This window comes from Salvelinus fontinalis, chromosome 1 (assembly GCF_029448725.1).
Source record: "Salvelinus fontinalis isolate EN_2023a chromosome 1, ASM2944872v1, whole genome shotgun sequence".
NCBI lineage: Eukaryota > Metazoa > Chordata > Actinopteri > Salmoniformes > Salmonidae > Salvelinus > Salvelinus fontinalis.
In genome coordinates, this window is record NC_074665.1 from 83,712,480 (window position 1) to 83,735,041 (window position 22,562).

Below are 22,562 nucleotides of genomic sequence, written 5' to 3' on the forward strand. Positions count from 1 at the left end.
ACAGTCACTACTGAAGCTCTGTGGAGACAACTACAGTACAGTCACTACTGAAGCTCTGTGGAGACAACTACAGTACAGTCACTAATGAAGCACCGTAGAGACAACTACAGTACAATCACTACTGAAGCTCTGTGGAGACAACTACAGTACAGTCACTACTGAAGCACCGTAGAGACAACTACAGTACAGTCACTACTGAAGCACCGTAGAGACAACTACAGTACAGTCACTACTGAAGCACCGTAGAGACAACTACAGTACAGTCACTACTGAAGCACCGTAGAGACAACTACAGTACAGCCACTACTGAAGCACCGTAGAGACAACTACAGTACAGTCACTAATGAAGCACCGTAGAGACAACTACAGTACAATCACTACTGAAGCTCTGTGGAGACAACTACAGTACAGTCACTAATGAAGCACCGTAGAGACAACTACAGTACAGTCACTACTGAAGCACCGTAGAGACAACTACAGTACAGTCACTACTGAAGCTCTGTGGAGACAACTACAGTACAGTCACTACTGAAGCACCGTAGAGACAACTACAGTACAGTCACTACTGAAGCACCGTAGAGACAACTACAGTACAGTCACTACTGAAGCACCGTAGAGACAACTACAGTACAGTCACTACTGAAGCACCGTAGAGACAACTACAGTACAGTCACTACTGAAGCACCGTAGAGACAACTACAGTACAGTCACTACTGAAGCACCATAGAGACAACTACAGTACAATCACTACTGAAGCTCTGTGGAGACAACTACAGTACAGTCACTACTGAAGCAATGTAGAGACAACTACAGTACAGTCACTACTGAAGCACCGTAGAGACAACTACAGTACAGTCACTACTGAAGCACCGTAGAGACAACTACAGTACAGTCACTACTGAAGCACCGTAGAGACAACTACAGTACAGTCACTAATGAAGCACCGTAGAGACAACTACAGTACAATCACTACTGAAGCTCTGTGGAGACAACTACAGTACAGTCACTAATGAAGCACCGTAGAGACAACTACAGTACAGTCACTACTGAAGCACCGTAGAGACAACTACAGTACAGTCACTACTGAAGCACCGTAGAGACAACTACAGTACAGTCACTACTGAAGCTCTGTGGAGACAACTACAGTACAGTCACTACTGAAGCACCGTAGAGACAACTACAGTACAGTCACTACTGAAGCACCGTAGAGACAACTACAGTACAGTCACTACTGAAGCACCGTAGAGACAACTACAGTACAGTCACTACTGAAGCACCGTAGAGACAACTACAGTACAGTCACTACTGAAGCACCGTAGAGACAACTACAGTACAGTCACTACTGAAGCACCGTAGAGACAACTACAGTACAGTCACTAATGAAGCACCGTAGAGACAACTACAGTACAGTCACTACTGAAGCTCTGTGGAGACAACTACAGTACAATCACTACTGAAGCACCGTAGAGACAACTACAGTACAGTCACTACTGAAGCTCTGTGGAGACAACTACAGTACAATCACTACTGAAGCTCTGTGGAGACAACTACAGTACAGTCACTACTGAAGCACCGTAGAGACAACTACAGTACAGTCACTACTGAAGCACCGTAGAGACAACTACAGTACAGTCACTACTGAAGCACCGTAGAGACAACTACAGTACAGTCACTACTGAAGCTCTGTGGAGACAACTACAGTACAATCACTACTGAAGCTCTGTGGAGACAACTACAGTACAATCACTACTGAAGCACCATAGAGACAACTACAGTACAATCACTACTGAAGCTCTGTGGAGACAACTACAGTACAGTCACTACTGAAGCTCTGTGGAGACAACTACAGTACAGTCACTAATGAAGCACCGTAGAGACAACTACAGTACAATCACTACTGAAGCACCGTAGAAACAACTACAGTACAATCACTACTGAAGCTCTGTGGAGACAACTACAGTACAGTCACTACTGAAGCACCGTAGAGACAACTACAGTACAGTCACTAATGAAGCACCGTAGAGACAACTACAGTACAGTCACTACTGAAGCACCGTAGAGACAACTACAGTACAGTCACTACTGAAGCACCGTAGAGACAACTACAGTACAGTCACTACTGAAGCACCGTAGAGACAACTACAGTACAGTCACTACTGAAGCACCGTAGAGACAACTACAGTACAGTCACTACTGAAGCTCTGTGGAGACAACTACAGTACAGTCACTACTGAAGCACCGTAGAGACAACTACAGTACAGTCACTACTGAAGCACCGTAGAGACAACTACAGTACAGTCACTACTGAAGCACCGTAGAGACAACTACAGTACAGTCACTACTGAAGCTCTGTGGAGACAACTACAGTACAATCACTACTGAAGCACCGTAGAGACAACTACAGTACAGTCACTACTGAAGCACCGTAGAGACAACTACAGTACAGTCACTACTGAAGCACCTTAGAGACAACTACAGTACAATCACTACTGAAGCACCGTAGAGACAACTACAGTACAGTCACTACTGAAGCACCGTAGAGGCAACTACAGTACAGTCACTACTGAAGCACCGTAGAGACAACTACAGTACAGTCACTACTGAAGCTCTGTGGAGACAACTACAGTACAGTCACTACTGAAGCTCTGTGGAGACAACTACAGTACAGTCACTACTGAAGCTCTGTGGAGACAACTACAGTACAGTCACTACTGACTTGTCTAATTGTCATGCGCTGCCCTGCTCTGCTCTCCTCCGTAGTTTTCACTCTAAAATATACAGATAAATAGGTAAATTGCTGCTGTTCACTGAGAAATACAACAAACAAACACACAGACAGATAAACAAAGCTCCTTACTAACATGTTCCCACCGGAGCCGAGCCTGTTTTCAGGTGAATGCCAAGCATAACAAGGAAACAACAGCATTGTTTTCCCACCATTAAGACCCATCAAACATGAGCCGTTTGGCCGGACAGCATCTTCGTACCACACAGGCGTGCTACGTTCACATATATTTGTAATTACCAAATCAGATAGCTGTAGTTTTTGCAATCTGTTTTTATTTAATTTTTCAACTTGATCCTTACCTCAATTGGGCGTCCATCAGATTGAGGCACAATTGGAGAGGGAGAGGGAGAGGGAGAGGGAGAGGGAGAGGGAGAGGGAGAGAGAGAGAGAGAGAGAGAGAGAGAGAGAGAGAGAGAGAGAGAGAGAGAGAGAGAGAGAGAGAGAGAGAGAGAGAGAGAGAGAGAGAGAGAGAGAGAGAGAGAGAGAGAGAGAGAGAGAGAGAGAGAAGGGGGATGTTTGATGGTTCGTCGCAGGGCATAGCGGGATTTCTTTTAAACTTCCGGGTTAGAGTCCCACACCTTGAGAGCGACAGCTCTAGCCTTTAGCTCAGTGCCAATGTTGCCTGTAATGTTAATTTATAATCTGTATTTACAAATACTTTATAGATTAAGTTAGAATCTGTATTCACAAAACCCTTAAAGATTAAGTCAGAATCTGTATTCAAAACTCTTGGCTATAAATGAAGTCAATACTATAACACATTTATAATGACCACTTCTTCTACCATGTCTTGGCAGCTCTCCCTGTTTCTAACGGTGTATAATCACTAAAAACAACTCTGAGGTGGAGGAATAGGAAGACATTGTAGTCTGTGCAGCTAGGGGAGCCATATACACTACTGTGTTTGTCTCAAATGGCACCCTATTCCCTACACAGTGTAGTACTTTTGACCAGCCCATAGTTTTGGTAAGAAAGTAGTGCACTTTAAAGGGAATGGGGTGCCATTTGGGATGCCGACACTATCTGGGAGGTCACCCAACAACATCCATTCATTCTCCTTACACAATATCAATGATGACACACTGGATTTCTCTCTGTGGCTTCATCCAAATGGCATAGGGATCTTTTCAAAAGTAATGCATACTATAGGGAACCCGGTGCCATATCGGACGCAGATCTTACACTATATAAAACATGCCAAACTCTCTAACTGTCTGCTATTATCCTCTTACTTACGATACTTGGTATTTAATTTCAGATACCTCAACAAAGCATAATAAAATTGTTCACTTGGTCAATTTTATTCAGGGCAATATGGTACTGTACGATGATGCTTGTCATCAATGTTTGGGGTGACAGGTGGCCTAGTGGTTAGAGCGTTGGGCCAGTAACCGAAAGTGTTGCTAGATCAAATCCCCGAGCTGACAAGATACATATTTGTCATTCTGCCCATGAACAAGGCAGTTAACCCACTGTTCCTAGGCCGTCATTGTAAATATGATTTTGTTCTTAACTGACTTGCCTAGTTATTAAATAAAGTTTAAAAAAATGTTTAGTGCACTTTTATCCCTTCTTAATGGCATTATAGCTTGGTATTTGATGAAGTACTGCTGATTCAGCTTTAGCCTAGCCGCTGGTAAAGAGTAGTGCGCTACATAGGAAATAGGTTGCAATTTGGGATGTAGACTCTTTAGCCCTCCTGTCAGCTCCTGTGGTGTGCGTGTGTGCGTGTGTGCGTGTGTGCGTGTGCGTGGGTGTGTGTGTGTGTCGACATGTTTAACTATACATATGGGGTCCAGACGTCCCCACAACAAAAATGTTGGTTCCAATACAAGGTCAAATGCTATTGTTATGTGATTTAGGGTTAAGGTTAAACTTGGTGTTAGGGTTAGAATTCAGTTTAGGGTTAGGGTTAGGAGCTAGGGTTTGTTTTAGGGTTTGGGTGATTAGGAGCTAGAGTTACTTTTAGGGTTAGTTTTAGGGTTAGGAGCTAGGGTTAGTTTTAGGGTTAGGGTTAGAAGCTAGGGTTGGTTTTAGGGTTAGGGTTAGGAGCTAGGGTTAGTTTTAGGGTTAGGGTTAAAATTGGTGTTAGGATTAAGGTTAGGTTTTTTGGTTAAGGTTCAGGTTAGGGTTAAGGTTAGGGTTAGGGGTTAAGGTAAATATTATTTTTAATGGGACTGAATTGTATGTCCCTACAAGGTTAGCTGTGCCAGACTGTGTGTGTGTGTGTGTGTGTGTGTGTGTGTGTGTGTGTGTGTGTGTGTGTGTGTGTGTGTGTGTGTGTGTGTGTGTGTGTGTGTGTGTGTGTGTGTGTGTGTGTGTGTGTGTGTGTGTGTGTGTGTGTGTGTGTGTGTGTGTGTGTGTGTGTGAGAGAGAGAGCCTAATGAATTTAGATGTCTGTAGATTGGGAGTGAGAGGCACATCCATCATCAGCATGGTATATTTTAATCAGGTTTCCTGCTGAGGCCTTAATTAGCGTTTTTACTGCAACACCTGCATTGTGTTAGCTCTCACTTCTCAAACACTTCCCTACCTCCCTACTTCCACACAGACCCACACACTTTGCCACCTCCCTCCTTCCTCACAGACCCACAAACTCAGCCACCTCCCTAGAGTACCTACCTACATTACCTACCTACAGTACCAGCATGTTTTACTGCAACACTTACAGTGTACAGATGTTTTCTCTCGTCACTCTCCATCTCTCACTTATCAAGTACATCCAACTCCCTTCCTCCCTCCCACTGACTGACTGACCTACCTACCTACCTACCTATCTACTTAACCACCCACCCCAAGCCAGGCATTTGCTCAGGGAGTTAACCCAGGGCTTCATGTTTCAATAAAGGCTATACTAATCACAAAAGTGTGGTTCACCAAACCTCCTCTGTTACGGCCACTTCTTTGCCTAAATATGGCCTCCCTGCTACACTAATACCCTGATCCACTGTGCTGTGCCCCACTGCTGCCTCAGGTGGACCGAGGTGAAAGGTAGTGCCACTGTAGAGCTACAGCAGCTCATCACGCATGGGTGGGCCAAGCAGGACCCTAGTTAGAGTCCTGGAAACACTGCTGACAAGGCTGCTGCTACGGGTCCTGAGGGAACAAGACTGTGGTCTCCACTCAGGTTACAAACCAGGCCATATCTCGTCACACACAACACAGCTCTGCTGCTATTTGCAATAAGTGAAACTTGTCCTTTTTATGTACAGTACAAAACAATATACTTTTTTTAACCTCTATTTTAGCATGGAGTCCCATTGAGACCAAGATCTCTTTTGCAGGAGCCCTGCATGACAAGACCAGCAGCAATTACACATAAACAAAGCGAGCGAGGCTGGGGGAACAAGACAGTGTTCTGAATGTCCTGGGGGAACAATACAGTGGTCTGAAGGTCCTGGGGGAACAAGACAATGGTTTGAAGGTCCTGGGGGAACAAGATACTTTTCTGAATGTCCTGGCGGAACAAGACAGTGGTCTGAAGTTCCTGGGGGAACAAAACAGTGGTCTGAAGGTCCTGGGGGAACAAGATAGTGTTCTGAATTTCCTGGGAGAACAAGATAGTGTTCTGAATGTCCTGGGGGAACAAGACAGTGGTCTGAAGGTCCTGGGGGAACAAGACAGTGGTCTGAAGGTCCTGGGGGAACAATATAGTGGTATGAAGGTCCTAGGAGAACAAAACAGTGGTCTGTCTGCATTAGTCCCAAACATAGCTGCCTCCCTGAGTTTTCATGTCATTACACAGCACAGTGCTATACAGTAAAGCTAATTGAAAACTAAATAAATGTACCGTTTTACAAAACTATACACAAAGGTCAATAATATATGATTATTGTAGATACACATTCTTAAGTTCATATTTTTCTATATTGATTACTGAATACATATATTGTTGTAGGTTCCTTTAAAAAGTCAGAGTGTTGTGAAATTGCATTTCAATTACATTCAAATTATGCCCTTTTCAAAAGCTCTGGAAAATATGCCAGTTTTCAAAGGTTGGGGATGCAATAGTTTATTTTGATACAGGCCTCGATTTATCTCAAGTTAATGTTTACATTCAAAAGAGGAAATGACATACGCTTTTCTCAAAGCGTTTTTACTTCTCCAAGTGATTGGGTTCTGCAAAAATAATTCTGACTGACACACACATACACTTCCAAACATGGGGTGCATACAAAATAGAACACTTTAAAGTGCACTACCTTTGGCCAGTAGTGCACTATTTAAGGAATATTGTACCATTTCTGGTCATACACTTCCAACGACTGGTTGTGTTCTAAATGGCACCCTATTTACTATATACAGTAGTGCACTACTTTTGGCCAGATTAATGAACTGTTTCTCCCTTCCCTTCCCCTTTCCTCCCTCCACCAACCTAGGTTGTGTACAAAAACAACGACGTGCGACTCGAGCTGTCCAGGATGGCCAAACTGGGTGATGCCAAGATGAAGGTTCATGGCATCGTGGCTTTCAAATGTGAGAACGTGGCAACCCTTGACCCCATCACCTTCGAGACCCCCGAGTCCTTCATAACTCTCAACAAATGGAACGCCAAGAAGACAGGCTCCATCTCCTTTGACTTCCGTACCACAGAGCCCAGCGGGCTTCTCCTCTTCAGCCACGGCAAGCCCAAACAGGCCCCCAAGGTGATTACGATATTATTTTATAAAGTACTTTTAAATGTTTTGCTTGTTATCTGATATTATATTCATCCTGATTTCTTTTTTTATCGTCTTCACTTTTTTACTGTGTGTTGGGATTTTACGTGCTCTTTAAATAAAGTTTGATTTAATTGAATTCAAGGATTCCAAGAGCCCCCTGACGTTGAAGGTGGATTTCTTTGCCATCGAGATGCTGGACGGACACCTGTATTTACTGCTGGACATGGGGTCCGGGACCACCAAGACCAGGGCCGTCAACAAGAAGGTCAACGATGGGGAGTGGTACCACGTAGACTTCCAGCGGGACGGACGATCAGGTAATGATATTTGATTTTGTTGTCATTGGTGTTATGGATTTTGGAGGGGGCCATCGTGTCTTGATTTGAGTCTTTAATCATTCTAAGGTTATCCTGTTCAAATCAGATCAAATCAAATTGTATTGGTCACATACACATGGTTAGCAGATGTTAATGCGAGTGTAGCGAAATGCTTGCGCTTCTAGTTCTGACAGGGCAGTAATATCTAACATGTAATGTAACAATTTCAAGTGTAAAGGGATGAATAAGAATAAGTACATATAAATATATGGACAAGCGATGGCCGTGTGGCATATGCAAAATGCCGTAGATGGTATCGAGTACAGTATATACAGTGGGGAGAATAAGTGTTTGATACACTGCCAATTTTGCAGGTTTTCCTACTTACAATGCATGTAGAGGTCTGTAATTTTTAATCATAGGTACACTTCAACGGTGAGAGACGGAATCTAAAACAAAAATCCAGAAAGTAACATTGTATGATTTTTAAGTAATTAATTTGCATTTTATTGCATGACATAAGTATTTGATCACCTACCAACCAGTAAGAATTCCAGCTCTCACAGACCTGTTAGTTTTTCTTTATGAAGCCCTCTTGTTCTCCACTCATTACCTGTATTAACTACACCTGTTTGAGGACCCGGCTAGGGATGCCGTCTGGGCCGGCAGCCTTGCAAGTGTTAACACGTTTAAATGTTTTACTCATGTTGGCCACGGTGATGGAGAGTCCACAGGTTTTGGTGGTGGGCCGTGTCAGTGTCACTGTATTGTGCCCAAAGCAAGCAAGGAAGTTGTTTAATTTGTCTGGGAGCAAGACGTCGGTGTCCGCGACGGGGCTGATATTCGTTTTGTAATCCATGATTGACTGTAGACCCTGCCACATATGTCTCGTGTTTTAGCCATTGAATTGCGACTCTACTTCGTCTGTATACTGACGCTGAGGTTGTTTGATTGCCTTTCGGAGGGAATAGCTACACTGTTTGTATCCGGTCATGTTTACGGTCACCTTGTCATGATTAAAAGCAGTGGTTCACACTTTCAGTTTTGCGCGAATGCTGCCATCAGTCCATGGTTTCTGGTTAGGGAAAGTTTTAATAGTCACAGTGGGTACAACATCACCGATGCATCACCTTTGCAATTATAAACTCACGCACTGAGTCTGCGTATACATCAATGTTGTTGTCTGAGTCTATCCGGAACATGTCCCAGTCAGTGTGATCGAAGCAATCTTGAAGCATGGAATCCGACTGGTCGGACCAGCGTTGAACAGACCTGAGCACGGGCGTTTCCTGTTTTAGTTTCTGTCTATAGGCTGGGAGCAACAAAATGGAGTTGTGGTCAGATTTACCAAAAGGAGGGCAGGGGAGGGATTTGTATGCATCGCGGAAGTTGGATTAGCAATGATCCAGAATGCTGCCAGCTCGAGTCGTGCATTCGATATGCTGATAAGGTTTAGGGAGCCTTGTTTTCAGATTAGCTTTGTTAAAATCCCTAGTTACAATAAATGCCACCTCAGGATGTATGGTTTCCAGTTTACATAGAGTCCAGTGAAGTTCTTTCAGGGCCGTTGCGGTGTCTGCTTAGGGGGGATTTACACGGCTGTGATTATAATCGAAGATAATTATCCTGGTAGATAATGTGGTTGGCACTTGATTGTAAGGAATTCTAGGTCATGTGAACAAAAAAACTTGAGTTCCTGTATGTTACGATTACACCACAAATCGTTAATCATAAGGCATACACCCCCGCCCTTCTTCTTACAAGAGAGATGTTTGTTTCTGTCGGCACAATGCGTGAAGAAACCGGGTGGCTGTACCGACTCTGATAACATGTCCCGAGTGAGCCATGTTTCAATGAAACAGAGAAGGTTACAATCTCTGATATCTCTCTGGAAGGCATCCCTTGCTCGAATTTTGTCTACCTTGTTGACATTGGCGAGTAGTATACACGGGAGCGGTGAGCGATGTGCCCGTCTACGGAGCCTGATCAGAAGACCGCTCCGTCTGCCCCTTCTGTGGCGCCGTTGTTTTGGGTTGCCTACTGAGATCAGATCCATTGTCCTGGGATTGTGGTCAGAACAGAGGATCCGCTTCCTGAAAGTCGTATTCCTGATCGTAATGTTGGTAAGTTGACGTTGCTATTATATCCAATAGTTCTTCCCGGCTGTATATAATTAGACTAAAGATTTTCTGGGGTAACAATGTAAGAAATAATACATAAAAAACCGAAATACTGCATAGTTTCCTAAGAACGCGAAGCGAGGCTACCATTTTTGTCGGTGCCATCTTGCATCTGTTCCCTTGTCCACTGCGTGTAGACGTACTAGGAATTCTGTCTGACTACTGAAAGCGTTTTGTATGACAACTGAGGGAGTTTCATCTGACAATTTAGTGACTTCCTAATATGGATGCCATAGTATTGATGAATAAATGAAGGCTACAGTCCCTCAAACAGTCACTACATAACCATGCTAGTTAGGAAATCCCAGTCCTCTCTCCCACTGTGTCGTCAGTGCCTTTCAGAACACCCAGTATTAGACGCACACACACACACACACACACACACACATTCACACTCACACTCACGCTCACGCTCACACACTCACACACACACAGTCACGCACACACAGCCCCTCTGAGCCCCCAGTAAAACAGCTCTGTGGTCCCTGTTGATTTGCTTGTCTAAGCAGCAATTTGTTAGCGTGTGTTCTCAGCCAAGGCCCTGGCAATATCACGGTGCAAATTAGTTACGCCCCCTGACCATGTTTACTGCTCCTTCTCCACTAGTGGAAATTACATTAACTGTTTCAGTACTCCATGAAGCCACACAGAGCAAGGCCACACAGACACACACACACACACACACACACACACACACACACACACACACACACACACACACACACACACACACACACACACACACACACACACACACACACACACACACACACACACTTAACAGTGACACAAAAATATGGAACTGACCTCATTGAAACATTAAGAAACACAATTCACTTCCTATATTAACATTGTTATAGTGCTTTAAAGTGATTTTGATTGTGTTTCTCTGAGTTTAGGTCTGGTAGAGCAATATTTGACTGTGTGCATATATGGGAAAATTACATGTAAGTCTGTAATATAAAAAATAGCCCTGATATAATATTTCAAAACAATGACTCTTGCTAAATCCCATACCAATTCCTTCCCCTTTCACCTCTCAGCCCTATATTTACTTATTTACTAATTCACTCGCCACTCAGCCCTATATTTACTTGTTCACTCGCCCCTCAGCCCTCTATTTACTCGTTCACTCGCCCCTCAGCTCTATATTTACTCGGTCACTCACCCCTCAGCCCTAAATTACTCAGTCACTTGCCCCTCAGCCCTATATTTACTAATTCACTCGCCCCTCAGCCCTCTATTTACTCGTTCACTCGCCCCTCAGCTCTATATTTACTCGGTCACTCACCCCTCAGCCCTAAATTACTCAGTCACTTGCCACTCAGCCCTATATTTACTCATTCACTCGCCCCTCAGCCCTCTATTTACTAATTCACTCGCCCCTCAGCTCTCTATTTACTAATTCAGTCACCCCTCAGCCCTCTATTTACTCATTCACTCACCCCTCAGCCCTCTATTTACTCGTTCACTCGCCCCTCAGCTCTATATTTACTAATTCACTCGCCCCTCAGCTCTCTATTTACTAATTCAGTCACCCCTCAGCCCTCTATTTACTCATTCACTCATGCCTCCGCCATATGCACGTGTCCCAAAGCCTTCTGAGCGAGTTGGTAGGGGCGAGGGCTTGGTTGTTTTTATCGTATTTCAACAACCATTTCATTATATCCAAGTGCAGCTATTATTCTGCTAACCACCTGTATTTACCCCCAAATTTGATTAAAATTGAAACATTTGTAGAACACATGATACCGCTGCTCCTTCTCTCTCTATCCTATTCTAATTCCCCCTGTGTCAGTAGGTGGTATGGGCTACTTAAACAGTGTGACCAGCTACAGTACCATCACAGATGTGGCCTTGTTCATGTTACTGACTAGCCCAGCACCGAGAGGTGAGGAGGGGAGGCGAGCAGATGGGAGGGGAGTGAAGAGGAGAGGAGGATTGGAGAAAAGGGGAGGTGAGAGGGGGAAAGGAGAGAAGAGGAGATGGGAGGGGAGAGGACAGTAGAATCACTGAAGCTGGAGACTCATATCTCCCTCACTAGCTTTAATCACCAGCTGTCAGAGCAACTCACAGATCACTGCACCTGTACATATCCCATCTGTAAATAGCCCATCCAACTACCTCATCCCAATACTGTATTTATTTATTTATTTATCTTGCTCCTTTGCACCCCAGTATCTCTACTTGCACATTCATTTCTGCACATCTATCACTCCAGGATTTAATTGGTATGTTGTAATTACTTCGCCTCTATGGCCTATTTATTGTCTTACCTCCCTTTTCTTACCTCATTTGCACACACTGTATATATACTTTTTCTACTGTATTATTGACTGTATGTTTGTTTATCCCATGTGTAACTCTGTTGTTGTATGTGTCGAACTGCTTCGCTTTATCTTGGCCAGGTAGCAGTTGTAAATGAGAACTTGTTCTCAACTGGGCTACCTGGTTAAATAAAGGTGAAACATTTTTTTTTTTTTAAGAATAGCGTGAGGAGAGGAGAGAAGGGGGGAGGGGAGGAAAGGGGAGGTGAGGAAAGTGAAGGATCTGAGCGGAATTTTTTTTATTGTCAAACACATTGTTTGACAGCTGTGAATTCATGTGTTTGGGAGTATGAGCACCTACTCACAAACACATTTCCCTATACCCTAGACACCCATCTGAACAACCCAGATACTAAGGAGAAGTCCCTATCTGTTTCATGGGCCTGCTGTAAGTGGCCTGTATGCAGCCAAAATGCGGTCAGAGACCTTCTAGAGCAGCAACGCCCTCTCAAGCTTCTGAGCCTGCCTGGCCGGGTTGGTCCTGCAAAGCCAGAGCCCCCTGATGGGAGAGCACAATATACAAATAAATTCTCAAAGCTGCTACTATGGGGGACAATGTGTGGGTGTTTCAGGGTCTCAGCGGAAGGGGGTATATCTGACCTCCATCCTCTAGGTTGTGACAATGGTTAATCAAATCTCTCCAATTCTGACAATTTTTTTGCTCAGTTTTGCAGGCCTTCTCATATAGCTGCAGCTGTATATGCATTCATAATCAAGACCTTTGGTGAGTTGGGCTCTGGGATGGTGCAACTGTTGAGGATCTGATTCTATGGTTGTTATGAGGGAAATGGGTTGTGTGTATGTGTGCGTGCGTGCATGCGTGCGTGTGTATCCCACAACTGTTGCAAGGGAGTGAAAGATGTTAGGGACAATATAGGATGAATCACAATAATTGTTTGCTGAAATAATAATTGCTTGCCATAATGTCATTTTGGTAATGGCGAGACTGGTTTGAGGTGAAAATCCTTTGCATAAACTGCCAACATTACGACAAATATTAATAGCTAATTTTGGAAAATAAGATAAACAGGATTTTAAAAATATATATTTTGTAATGGCTATATATAATACAAATCGAGGTGAGGGCGATGGAAATGCATATGGCGGTTGATCTGCTTCTGTTCTGTGGGTGGCATTGTAACGAACGTCGTCGGGGGAAGGTGAAGAGGACCAAAGTGCAGCGTGGTACGTATCCATAATACTTTTAATAAAGATGAACACGCGAACAAAAACAACAAAACGACCAACGAGCAGTTCTGAAAGGTGCAACAAACACTAAACAGAAAATAACCACACACCAACACAGGTGGGAACAGGCTACCTAAGTACGGTTCTCAATCAGAGACAACGATAGACAGCTGCCTCTGATTGGGAACAATACCAGGCCAAACACATAGAAATACAAAACAAGGACAACATAGAACACCAGACATAGAATGCCCACCCAAACTCACGCCCTGACCAACCAAAATAGAGACATAAAAAGGATCTCAGGTCAGGGCGTGACAGGCATTGTGTGTCTTTTGAAGGATGAGTCCCGGTCTTTCTGGTGCCATGGGATTCGGGGGGTCGGGGGAGGTCTCCCTGGCATTGGGATGACAACCCAACTCGGCATGAGGAGGGGTTTTAGTGGGTGAAATAGTGGGGACCAATTGGAGGTTTACTTAGTAGCAATGCAATTAACAAGGTAAAGCTATGTAGACACTAAATCATCATGTTACTTTTAAATAGTACGTTTACAAACATATATTTTGATAATTGGAATTGAAACTTGAGTCTCATTATGGTAAGAGGTGAAATATGTATAGCCAGTTGTAATTGCAATGTCTTAGCAGATAATAAGAAAAGACAATCAGTATTTTCCTGGCTAAAATATATTACACATTCAACAATTTTAAATGAGGTTTTATGGGAAAGGGCTGGGGGGGGGGGGGGGGGGGTGAAATATACAGTTGAAGTCAGAAGTTTACATACACTTAGGTTGGAGTCATTAAAACTCATTTTTCAACCACTCCACAAACGAATAGAGGGCTGAGGGGCGAGTGAATCAGTTAATAGAGTGCCGAGGGGCAAGTGAATCAGTTAATAGAGTGCTGAGGGGCAAGTGAATCAGTTAATAGAGGGATGAGGGGCAAATTAATGAGTAAATATAGGGCTGAGTGGCGAGTGAATGAGTAAATATAGGGCTGAGTGGCGAGTGAATTAGTAAATATAGGGCTGAGTGGCGAGTGAATTAGTAAATATAGGGCTGAGTGGCGAGTGAATTAGTAAATATAGGGCTGAGTGGCGAGTGAATTAGTAAATATAGGGCTGAGTGGCGAGTGAATTAGTAAATATAGGGCTGAGTGGCGAGTGAATTAGTAAATATAGGGCTGAGTGGCGAGTGAATTAGTAAATATAGGGCTGAGTGGCGAGTGAATTAGTAAATATAGGGCTGAGTGGCGAGTGAATTAGTAAATATAGGGCTGAGTGGCGAGTGAATTAGTAAATATAGGGCTGAGTGGCGAGTGAATTAGTAAATATAGGGCTGAGTGGCGAGTGAATTAGTAAATATAGGGCTGAGTGGCGAGTGAATTAGTAAATATAGGGCTGAGTGGCGAGTGAATTAGTAAATATAGGGCTGAGTGGCGAGTGAATTAGTAAATATAGGGCTGAGTGGCGAGTGAATTAGTAAATATAGGGCTGAGTGGCGAGTGAATTAGTAAATATAGGGCTGAGTGGCGAGTGAATTAGTAAATATAGGGCTGAGTGGCGAGTGAATTAGTAAATATAGGGCTGAGTGGCGAGTGAATTAGTAAATATAGGGCTGAGTGGCGAGTGAATTAGTAAATATAGGGCTGAGTGGCGAGTGAATTAGTAAATATAGGGCTGAGTGGCGAGTGAATTAGTAAATATAGGGCTGAGTGGCGAGTGAATTAGTAAATATAGGGCTGAGTGGCGAGTGAATTAGTAAATATAGGGCTGAGTGGCGAGTGAATTAGTAAATATAGGGCTGAGTGGCGAGTGAATTAGTAAATTTAGGGCTGAGTGGCGAGTGAATTAGTAAATATAGGGCTGAGTGGCGAGTGAATTAGTAAATATAGGGCTGAGTGGCGAGTGAATTAGTAAATATAGGGCTGAGTGGCGAGTGAATTAGTAAATATAGGGCTGAGTGGCGAGTGAATTAGTAAATATAGGGCTGAGTGGCGAGTGAATTAGTAAATATAGGGCTGAGTGGCGAGTGAATTAGTAAATATAGGGCTGAGTGGCGAGTGAATGAGTAAATATAGGGCTGAGTGGCGAGTGAATGAGTAAATATAGGGCTGAGTGGCGAGTGAATGAGTAAATATAGGGCTGAGTGGCGAGTGAATGAGTAAATATAGGGCTGAGTGGCGAGTGAATGAGTAAATATAGGGCTGAGTGGCGAGTGAATGAGTAAATATAGGGCTGAGTGGCGAGTGAATGAGTAAATATAGGGCTGAGTGGCGAGTGAATGAGTAAATATAGGGCTGAGTGGCGAGTGAATGAGTAAATATAGGGCTGAGTGGCGAGTGAATTAGTAAATATAGGGCTGAGTGGCGAGTGAATTAGTAAATATAGGGCTGAGTGGCGAGTGAATTAGTAAATATAGGGCTGAGTGGCGAGTGAATTAGTAAATATAGGGCTGAGTGGCGAGTGAATTAGTAAATATAGGGCTGAGTGGCGAGTGAATTAGTAAATATAGGGCTGAGTGGCGAGTGAATGAGTAAATATAGGGCTGAGTGGCGAGTGAATGAGTAAATATAGGGCTGAGTGGCGAGTGAATGAGTAAATATAGGGCTGAGTGGCGAGTGAATGAGTAAATATAGGGCTGAGTGGCGAGTGAATGAGTAAATATAGGGCTGAGTGGCGAGTGAATGAGTAAATATAGGGCTGAGTGGCGAGTGAATGAGTAAATATAGGGCTGAGTGGCGAGTGAATGAGTAAATATAGGGCTGAGTGGCGAGTGAATGAGTAAATATAGGGCTGAGTGGCGAGTGAATGAGTAAATATAGGGCTGAGTGGCGAGTGAATGAGTAAATATAGGGCTGAGTGGCGAGTGAATGAGTAAATATAGGGCTGAGTGGCGAGTGAATGAGTAAATATAGGGCTGAGTGGCGAGTGAATTAGTAAATATAGGGCTGAGTGGCGAGTGAATTAGTAAATATAGGGCTGAGTGGCGAGTGAATTAGTAAATATAGGGCTGAGTGGCGAGTGAATTAGTAAATATAGGGCTGAGTGGCGAGTGAATTAGTAAATATAGGGCTGAGTGGCGAGTGAATTAGTAAATATAGGGCTGAGTGGCGAGTGAATTAGTAAATATAGGGCTGAGTGGCGAGTGAATTAGTAAATATAGGGCTGAGTGGCGAGTGAATTAGTAAATATAGGGCTGAGTGGCGAGTGAATTAGTAAATATAGGGCTGAGTGGCGAGTGAATTAGTAAATATAGGGCTGAGTGGCGAGTGAATTAGTAAATATAGGGCTGAGTGGCGAGTGAATTAGTAAATATAGGGCTGAGTGGCGAGTGAATTAGTAAATATAGGGCTGAGTGGCGAGTGAATTAGTAAATATAGGGCTGAGTGGCGAGTGAATTAGTAAATATAGGGCTGAGTGGCGAGTGAATTAGTAAATATAGGGCTGAGTGGCGAGTGAATTAGTAAATATAGGGCTGAGTGGCGAGTGAATTAGTAAATATAGGGCTGAGTGGCGAGTGAATTAGTAAATATAGGGCTGAGTGGCGAGTGAATTAGTAAATATAGGGCTGAGTGGCGAGTGAATTAGTAAATATAGGGCTGAGTGGCGAGTGAATTAGTAAATATAGGGCTGAGTGGCGAGTGAATTAGTAAATATAGGGCTGAGTGGCGAGTGAATTAGTAAATATAGGGCTGAGTGGCGAGTGAATTAGTAAATATAGGGCTGAGTGGCGAGTGAATTAGTAAATATAGGGCTGAGTGGCGAGTGAATTAGTAAATATAGGGCTGAGTGGCGAGTGAATTAGTAAATATAGGGCTGAGTGGCGAGTCAATTAGTAAATATAGGGCTGAGTGGCGAGTGAATTAGTAAATATAGGGCTGAGTGGCGAGTGAATTAGTAAATATAGGGCTGAGTGGCGAGTGAATTAGTAAATATAGGGCTGAGTGGCGAGTGAATTAGTAAATATAGGGCTGAGTGGCGAGTGAATTAGTAAATATAGGGCTGAGTGGCGAGTGAATTAGTAAATATAGGGCTGAGTGGCGAGTGAATTAGTAAATGTAGGGCTGAGTGGCGAGTGAATTAGTAAATGTAGGGCTGAGTGGCGAGTGAATTAGTAAATGTAGGGCTGAGTGGCGAGTGAATTAGTAAATATAGGGCTGAGTGGCGAGTGAATTAGTAAATGTAGGGCTGAGTGGCGAGTGAATTAGTAAATGTAGGGCTGAGTGGCGAGTGAATTAGTAAATATAGGGCTGAGTGGCGAGTGAATTAGTAAATATAGGGCTGAGTGGCGAGTGAATTAGTAAATATAGGGCTGAGTGGCGAGTGAATTAGTAAATATAGGGCTGAGTGGCGAGTGAATTAGTAAATATAGGGCTGAGTGGCGAGTGAATTAGTAAATATAGGGCTGAGTGGCGAGTGAATTAGTAAATATAGGGCTGAGTGGCGAGTGAATTAGTAAATATAGGGCTGAGTGGCGAGTGAATTAGTAAATATAGGGCTGAGTGGCGAGTGAATTAGTAAATATAGGGCTGAGTGGCGAGTGAATTAGTAAATATAGGGCTGAGTGGCGAGTGAATTAGTAAATATAGGGCTGAGTGGCGAGTGAATTAGTAAATATAGGGCTGAGTGGCGAGTGAATTAGTAAATATAGGGCTGAGTGGCGAGTGAATTAGTAAATATAGGGCTGAGTGGCGAGTGAATTAGTAAATATAGGGCTGAGTGGCGAGTGAATTAGTAAATATAGGGCTGAGTGGCGAGTGAATGTAACGGTTGTCCTCCTCCTCTTCATCCGAAGAGGAGGAACAGGGATTGAACCAAAATGCAGCGGAGTTTGAAGACATGATTTATTAAAGAAAAAAACACGAAAACATGAACTTGACTAAACTAACAAAACAACAAACGGTGTAGACAGACCTGGACGACGAACTCACATAAACACGAAGAACGCACGAACAGGGGAAATAGCCTACACATAAAAATGACGATGAACAAACAAACCGAACAGTCCCGTATGGTGCGACAAACACTGACACAGGAGACAACCACCCACAACAAACACTGTGAAACAACCTACCTAAATATGACTCGTAATTAGAGGAACGCCAAACACCTGCCTCTAATTAAGAGCCATACCAGGCAACCCATAAACCAACATAGAAACAGACAACATAGAATGCCCACCCAAACTCACGTCCTGACCAACTAACACATACAACAAACTAACAGAAATAGGTCAGGAACGTGACAGTGAATTAGTAAATAAGTAAATATACGGCTGAGGGGTGAAAGGGGAAGGAATTGGTATGGGATTTAGCAAGAATCATTGTTTTGAAATATTATATCAGGGCTATTTTTTATATTACAGACTTGCATGTAATTTTCCCATATATGCACACAATCAAATATTGCTCTACCAGCCCTAAACTCAGAGAAATACAATCAAAATCACTTTACAGCACTATAACACTGTTAATATAGGAAGTTAACTGTCTTTCTTAATGTTTCAAACTATAGTTTTGGCAAGTCGGTTAGGACATCTACTTTGTGCATGACACAAGTCATTTTGCAAACAAATGTTTACAGACAGATTATTTCACTTATAATTCATTGTATCACAATTCCAGTGGGTCAGAAGTTTACAGACAGTAAGTTCACTGTGCCTTTAAACAGCTTGGAAAATTCCAGAAAATTATGTCATGGCTTTAGAAGCTTCTGATTTGCTAATTGACATAATTTCTGTCAATTAGATGTCTACCTGTGGATGTACTTCAAGGCCTACCTTCAAACGCAGTGCCTATTTGCTTGACATCATGGGAAAATCAATAGAAATCCTCCAAGACATCAGGAAAAAAATTGTAGACCTCCACAAGTCTGGTTAATCCTTGGGAGCAATTTCCAAACGCCTCAAGGTACTACGTTCATCTGTACAAACAAACAATAGTACGCATGTATCAACACCATGGGACGACGCAGCCGCCATACGCTCAGGACAGAGATGCGTTCTGTCTCCTAGAGATGAACGTACTTTGTTGCGAAACGTGCAAATCAATCCCGGAACAAAAGCAAAAGACCTTGTGAAGATGCTGGAGGAAACAGGTACAGAAGTATCTATATCCACAGTAAAACAAGTCCTATATCGATATAACCTGAAAGGCCTCTCAGCAAGGAAGAAGCCACTGCTCCAAAACCACCATAAAAAAATGCCAGACTACGGTTTACAACTGCACATGGGGACAAAGTTCATACTTTTCGGAGAAATGTCCTCTTGTCTGATGAAACAAAACTGTTTGGCCATAATGACCATTGTTATGTTTGGAGGAAAAAGGGGGAGGCTTGCAAGTCGAAGAACACCATCCCAACTGTGTAGCACGGGGGTGGAAGCATCATGTTGTGGGGGTGCTTTTCTGCAGGAGGGACTGGTGCACTTCACAAAATAGATGGCATCATGAGGCAGGAAAATCATGTGGATATTTTGAAGCAACATCTCAAGACATCAGTCAGGATGTTAAAGCTTGGTCGCAAATGGGTCTTCCAAATGGACAATGACCCCAAGCATACTTCCAAAGTTGTGGCAAAATGGCTTAGGGACATTTTTGTTTTCGGAGTGGCCATCACAAAGCCCTGACCTCAATCCGATAGAAAATGTGTTGGCAGAACTGAAAAAGCGTGTGCGAGCAAGGAGGCCTACAAACCTGACTCAGTTACACCAGCTCTATCAAGAGGAATGGGCCAAAATTCACCCAACCTATTGTGGGAAGCTTGTGGAAGGCTACCCGAAACGTTTGACCCAAATTAAACAATTTAAAGGCAATGCAACCAAATACTAATTGAGTGTATGTAAACTTCTGACCCACTGGGAATGTGATGAAAGAAATCAAATCTGAAATAAATCATTCTCTCTTCTATTATTCTGACATTTCACATTCATAAAATAAAGTGGTAATCCTAACTGACATAAAACAGGGAATTTTTTGTAAGTTTAAATGTCAGGAATTGTGAAAAACTGAGTTTAAATGTATTTGGCTAAGGTGTAGGTAAACTTCCGACTTCCCCTGTATATAAATGGTAGATTATCGGACACGCAACAAGAAGGCCTGATTTCAATATTACTGAAACAGGATCCAAGTGGTAGATATAAAGATCCAGTCTATTTAGAAAATTGTGATGCAAAAATACTTTGCAGATAGAATTAAAAGGGTATAGTCAGATATTATTCTTCCTAATCAGACAGATTTTTACATGGATAATACATTGGAGATAATATAAGACAAGGATTGGAAACAATATAATTGTCACGCCCTGGCCTTATTATTCTTTGTTTTCTTTATTATTTTAGTTAGGTCAGGGTGTGACATGGGGAATGTTTATGTTTTTGTTGGTTTTTGGTGTTTATTTGGTAAAGGGGTTATGGGGTGGAGTATATGGTTTTGTGTTGAGTGTATATGTCTAGCGTTGTCTATGTTGGTTTGTTATCTAGGAGAGTCTATGGTTACCTGAATGAGTTCCCAATTAGAGACAGCTGATTTCGGTTGTCTCTGATTGGGAGCCTTATTTAGGGTAGCCATAGGCTCTCATTGGTTGTGGGTAATTGTCTATGTAAAACGTTAGTAGCCTGTATGTTTGTGCACAACGTTTGTAGCTTCACGGTCGTTTTGTTATTTTGTTAGTTTGTAAAGTGTTCTTGTGTCGTGTTCATCTTCGTTGTATAATAAAAGAAGATGGCTTATTTTCCAACTGCTGCATTTTGGTCCGTTAATCCGCCACACGATCGTGACAGAATTACCCACCATAGGACCAAGCGGCATGACCAGCGGCAACAGGAGCAATACAAGGATTTATGGACATGGGAGGAAATTTTAGACCGGGAGGTACCAGGAGAATATAACCGCCCCAAAGCTGAGCTGGAGGCAGCGAAAGCAGAGAGGCGGCGATATGAGGAGCTAGCTCGGAGGCAGGAAAAGGAACCTACAAAGGATCTGGGTTACACTACGTGGGAGGAGATCGACAGGTGGGCGATCAACCCAGGGAGAGTGCCGGAGCCCGCCTGGGATTCTCTGGCGCAGTGCGAGGAGGGATACCAGCGAATGGAGGCAGCACGACGAAGCGGTAGGAAGCCTGTGGGAAAACCCAAAAAATTTATTTGGGGGGGGCTTAAAGGGAGAGTGGCGAAGTCAGGTAGGAAACCTGCGCCTACTCCCTGTAATTACCGTGGAGAGCGAGAGTACGGGTAGACACCGTGTTACGCAGTAGAGCGCACGGTGTCTCCTGTACGTGTGCATAGCCCGGTGCGGGTTATTCAACCTCCCCGCACTGGCAGGGCTAGATTGAGTATTGAGCCGGATGTCATGAAGCCGGTCCTACATATCTGGCCACCAGTGCGTCTCCTCGGGCCGGTTTACATGGCACCAGCCTTACGCATGGTGTCCCCGGTTCGCCTACATAGCCCGGTGCGGGTTATTCCACCTCCCCGCACTGGTCGGGCAACGGGGAGCATTCAACCAGGTAAGGTTGGTCAGGCTCAATGCTCAAGGGAGCCAATACGCCTGCACGGTCCGGTATTTCCGGCGCCACCTCCCCGCCCCAGTTCAGTGCCACCAGTGCCTACACCACGTAACAGGCTTCCAGTGTGTCTCCAGAGCCCTGTTCCTCCTCCACGCACTCGTCCTATGGTGCGTGTCTCCAGCCCGGTATCACCAATTCCGGCACCACGCACTAAGCCTTTTGTGCGTCTCCAGAGTCCTGTGCATCCTGTTGCTGCTCCCCGCATTAGCCCTGAGATGCGTGTCCCCAGTCCGGTACCACCAGTTCCGGCCCCACGCACTAGGCCTAATGTGCGTCCCCAGGGTCCAGTATGCCCTGTTCCTGCTCCCCGCACTAGCCCTGAGATGCGTGTCCCCAGCCCGGTGCCACCAGTCCCGGCACCACGCACCAGGCCTACAGTGCGCCTCAGCCGGCAGGAGTCTGCCGTCTGCACAGCGATGACTGAACTGCTCGTCTCCCCAGCGCCATCTGAGCCATCCGTCTCCCCAGCGCCATCTGAGCCATCCGTCTCCCCAGCGCCATCTGAGCCATCCGTCTGCAATGAGCCTGCAAAGCCG

General features: G+C 44.0%; 1 protein-coding gene across 1 annotated transcript in view; it reads left to right on the forward strand.

The window, feature by feature from the left end:
- Nucleotides 1-22,562, forward strand: part of LOC129860701 (neurexin-1a-like) — a 905,999-nt gene that overhangs the window by 302,452 nt on the left and 580,985 nt on the right. The window contains exons 9-10 of the mRNA XM_055931415.1: nucleotides 7,168-7,434; nucleotides 7,592-7,766. Of these exons, the coding sequence (XP_055787390.1) occupies nucleotides 7,168-7,434; nucleotides 7,592-7,766 (442 nt within the window). The remainder of the gene's footprint in view (nucleotides 1-7,167; nucleotides 7,435-7,591; nucleotides 7,767-22,562) is intronic.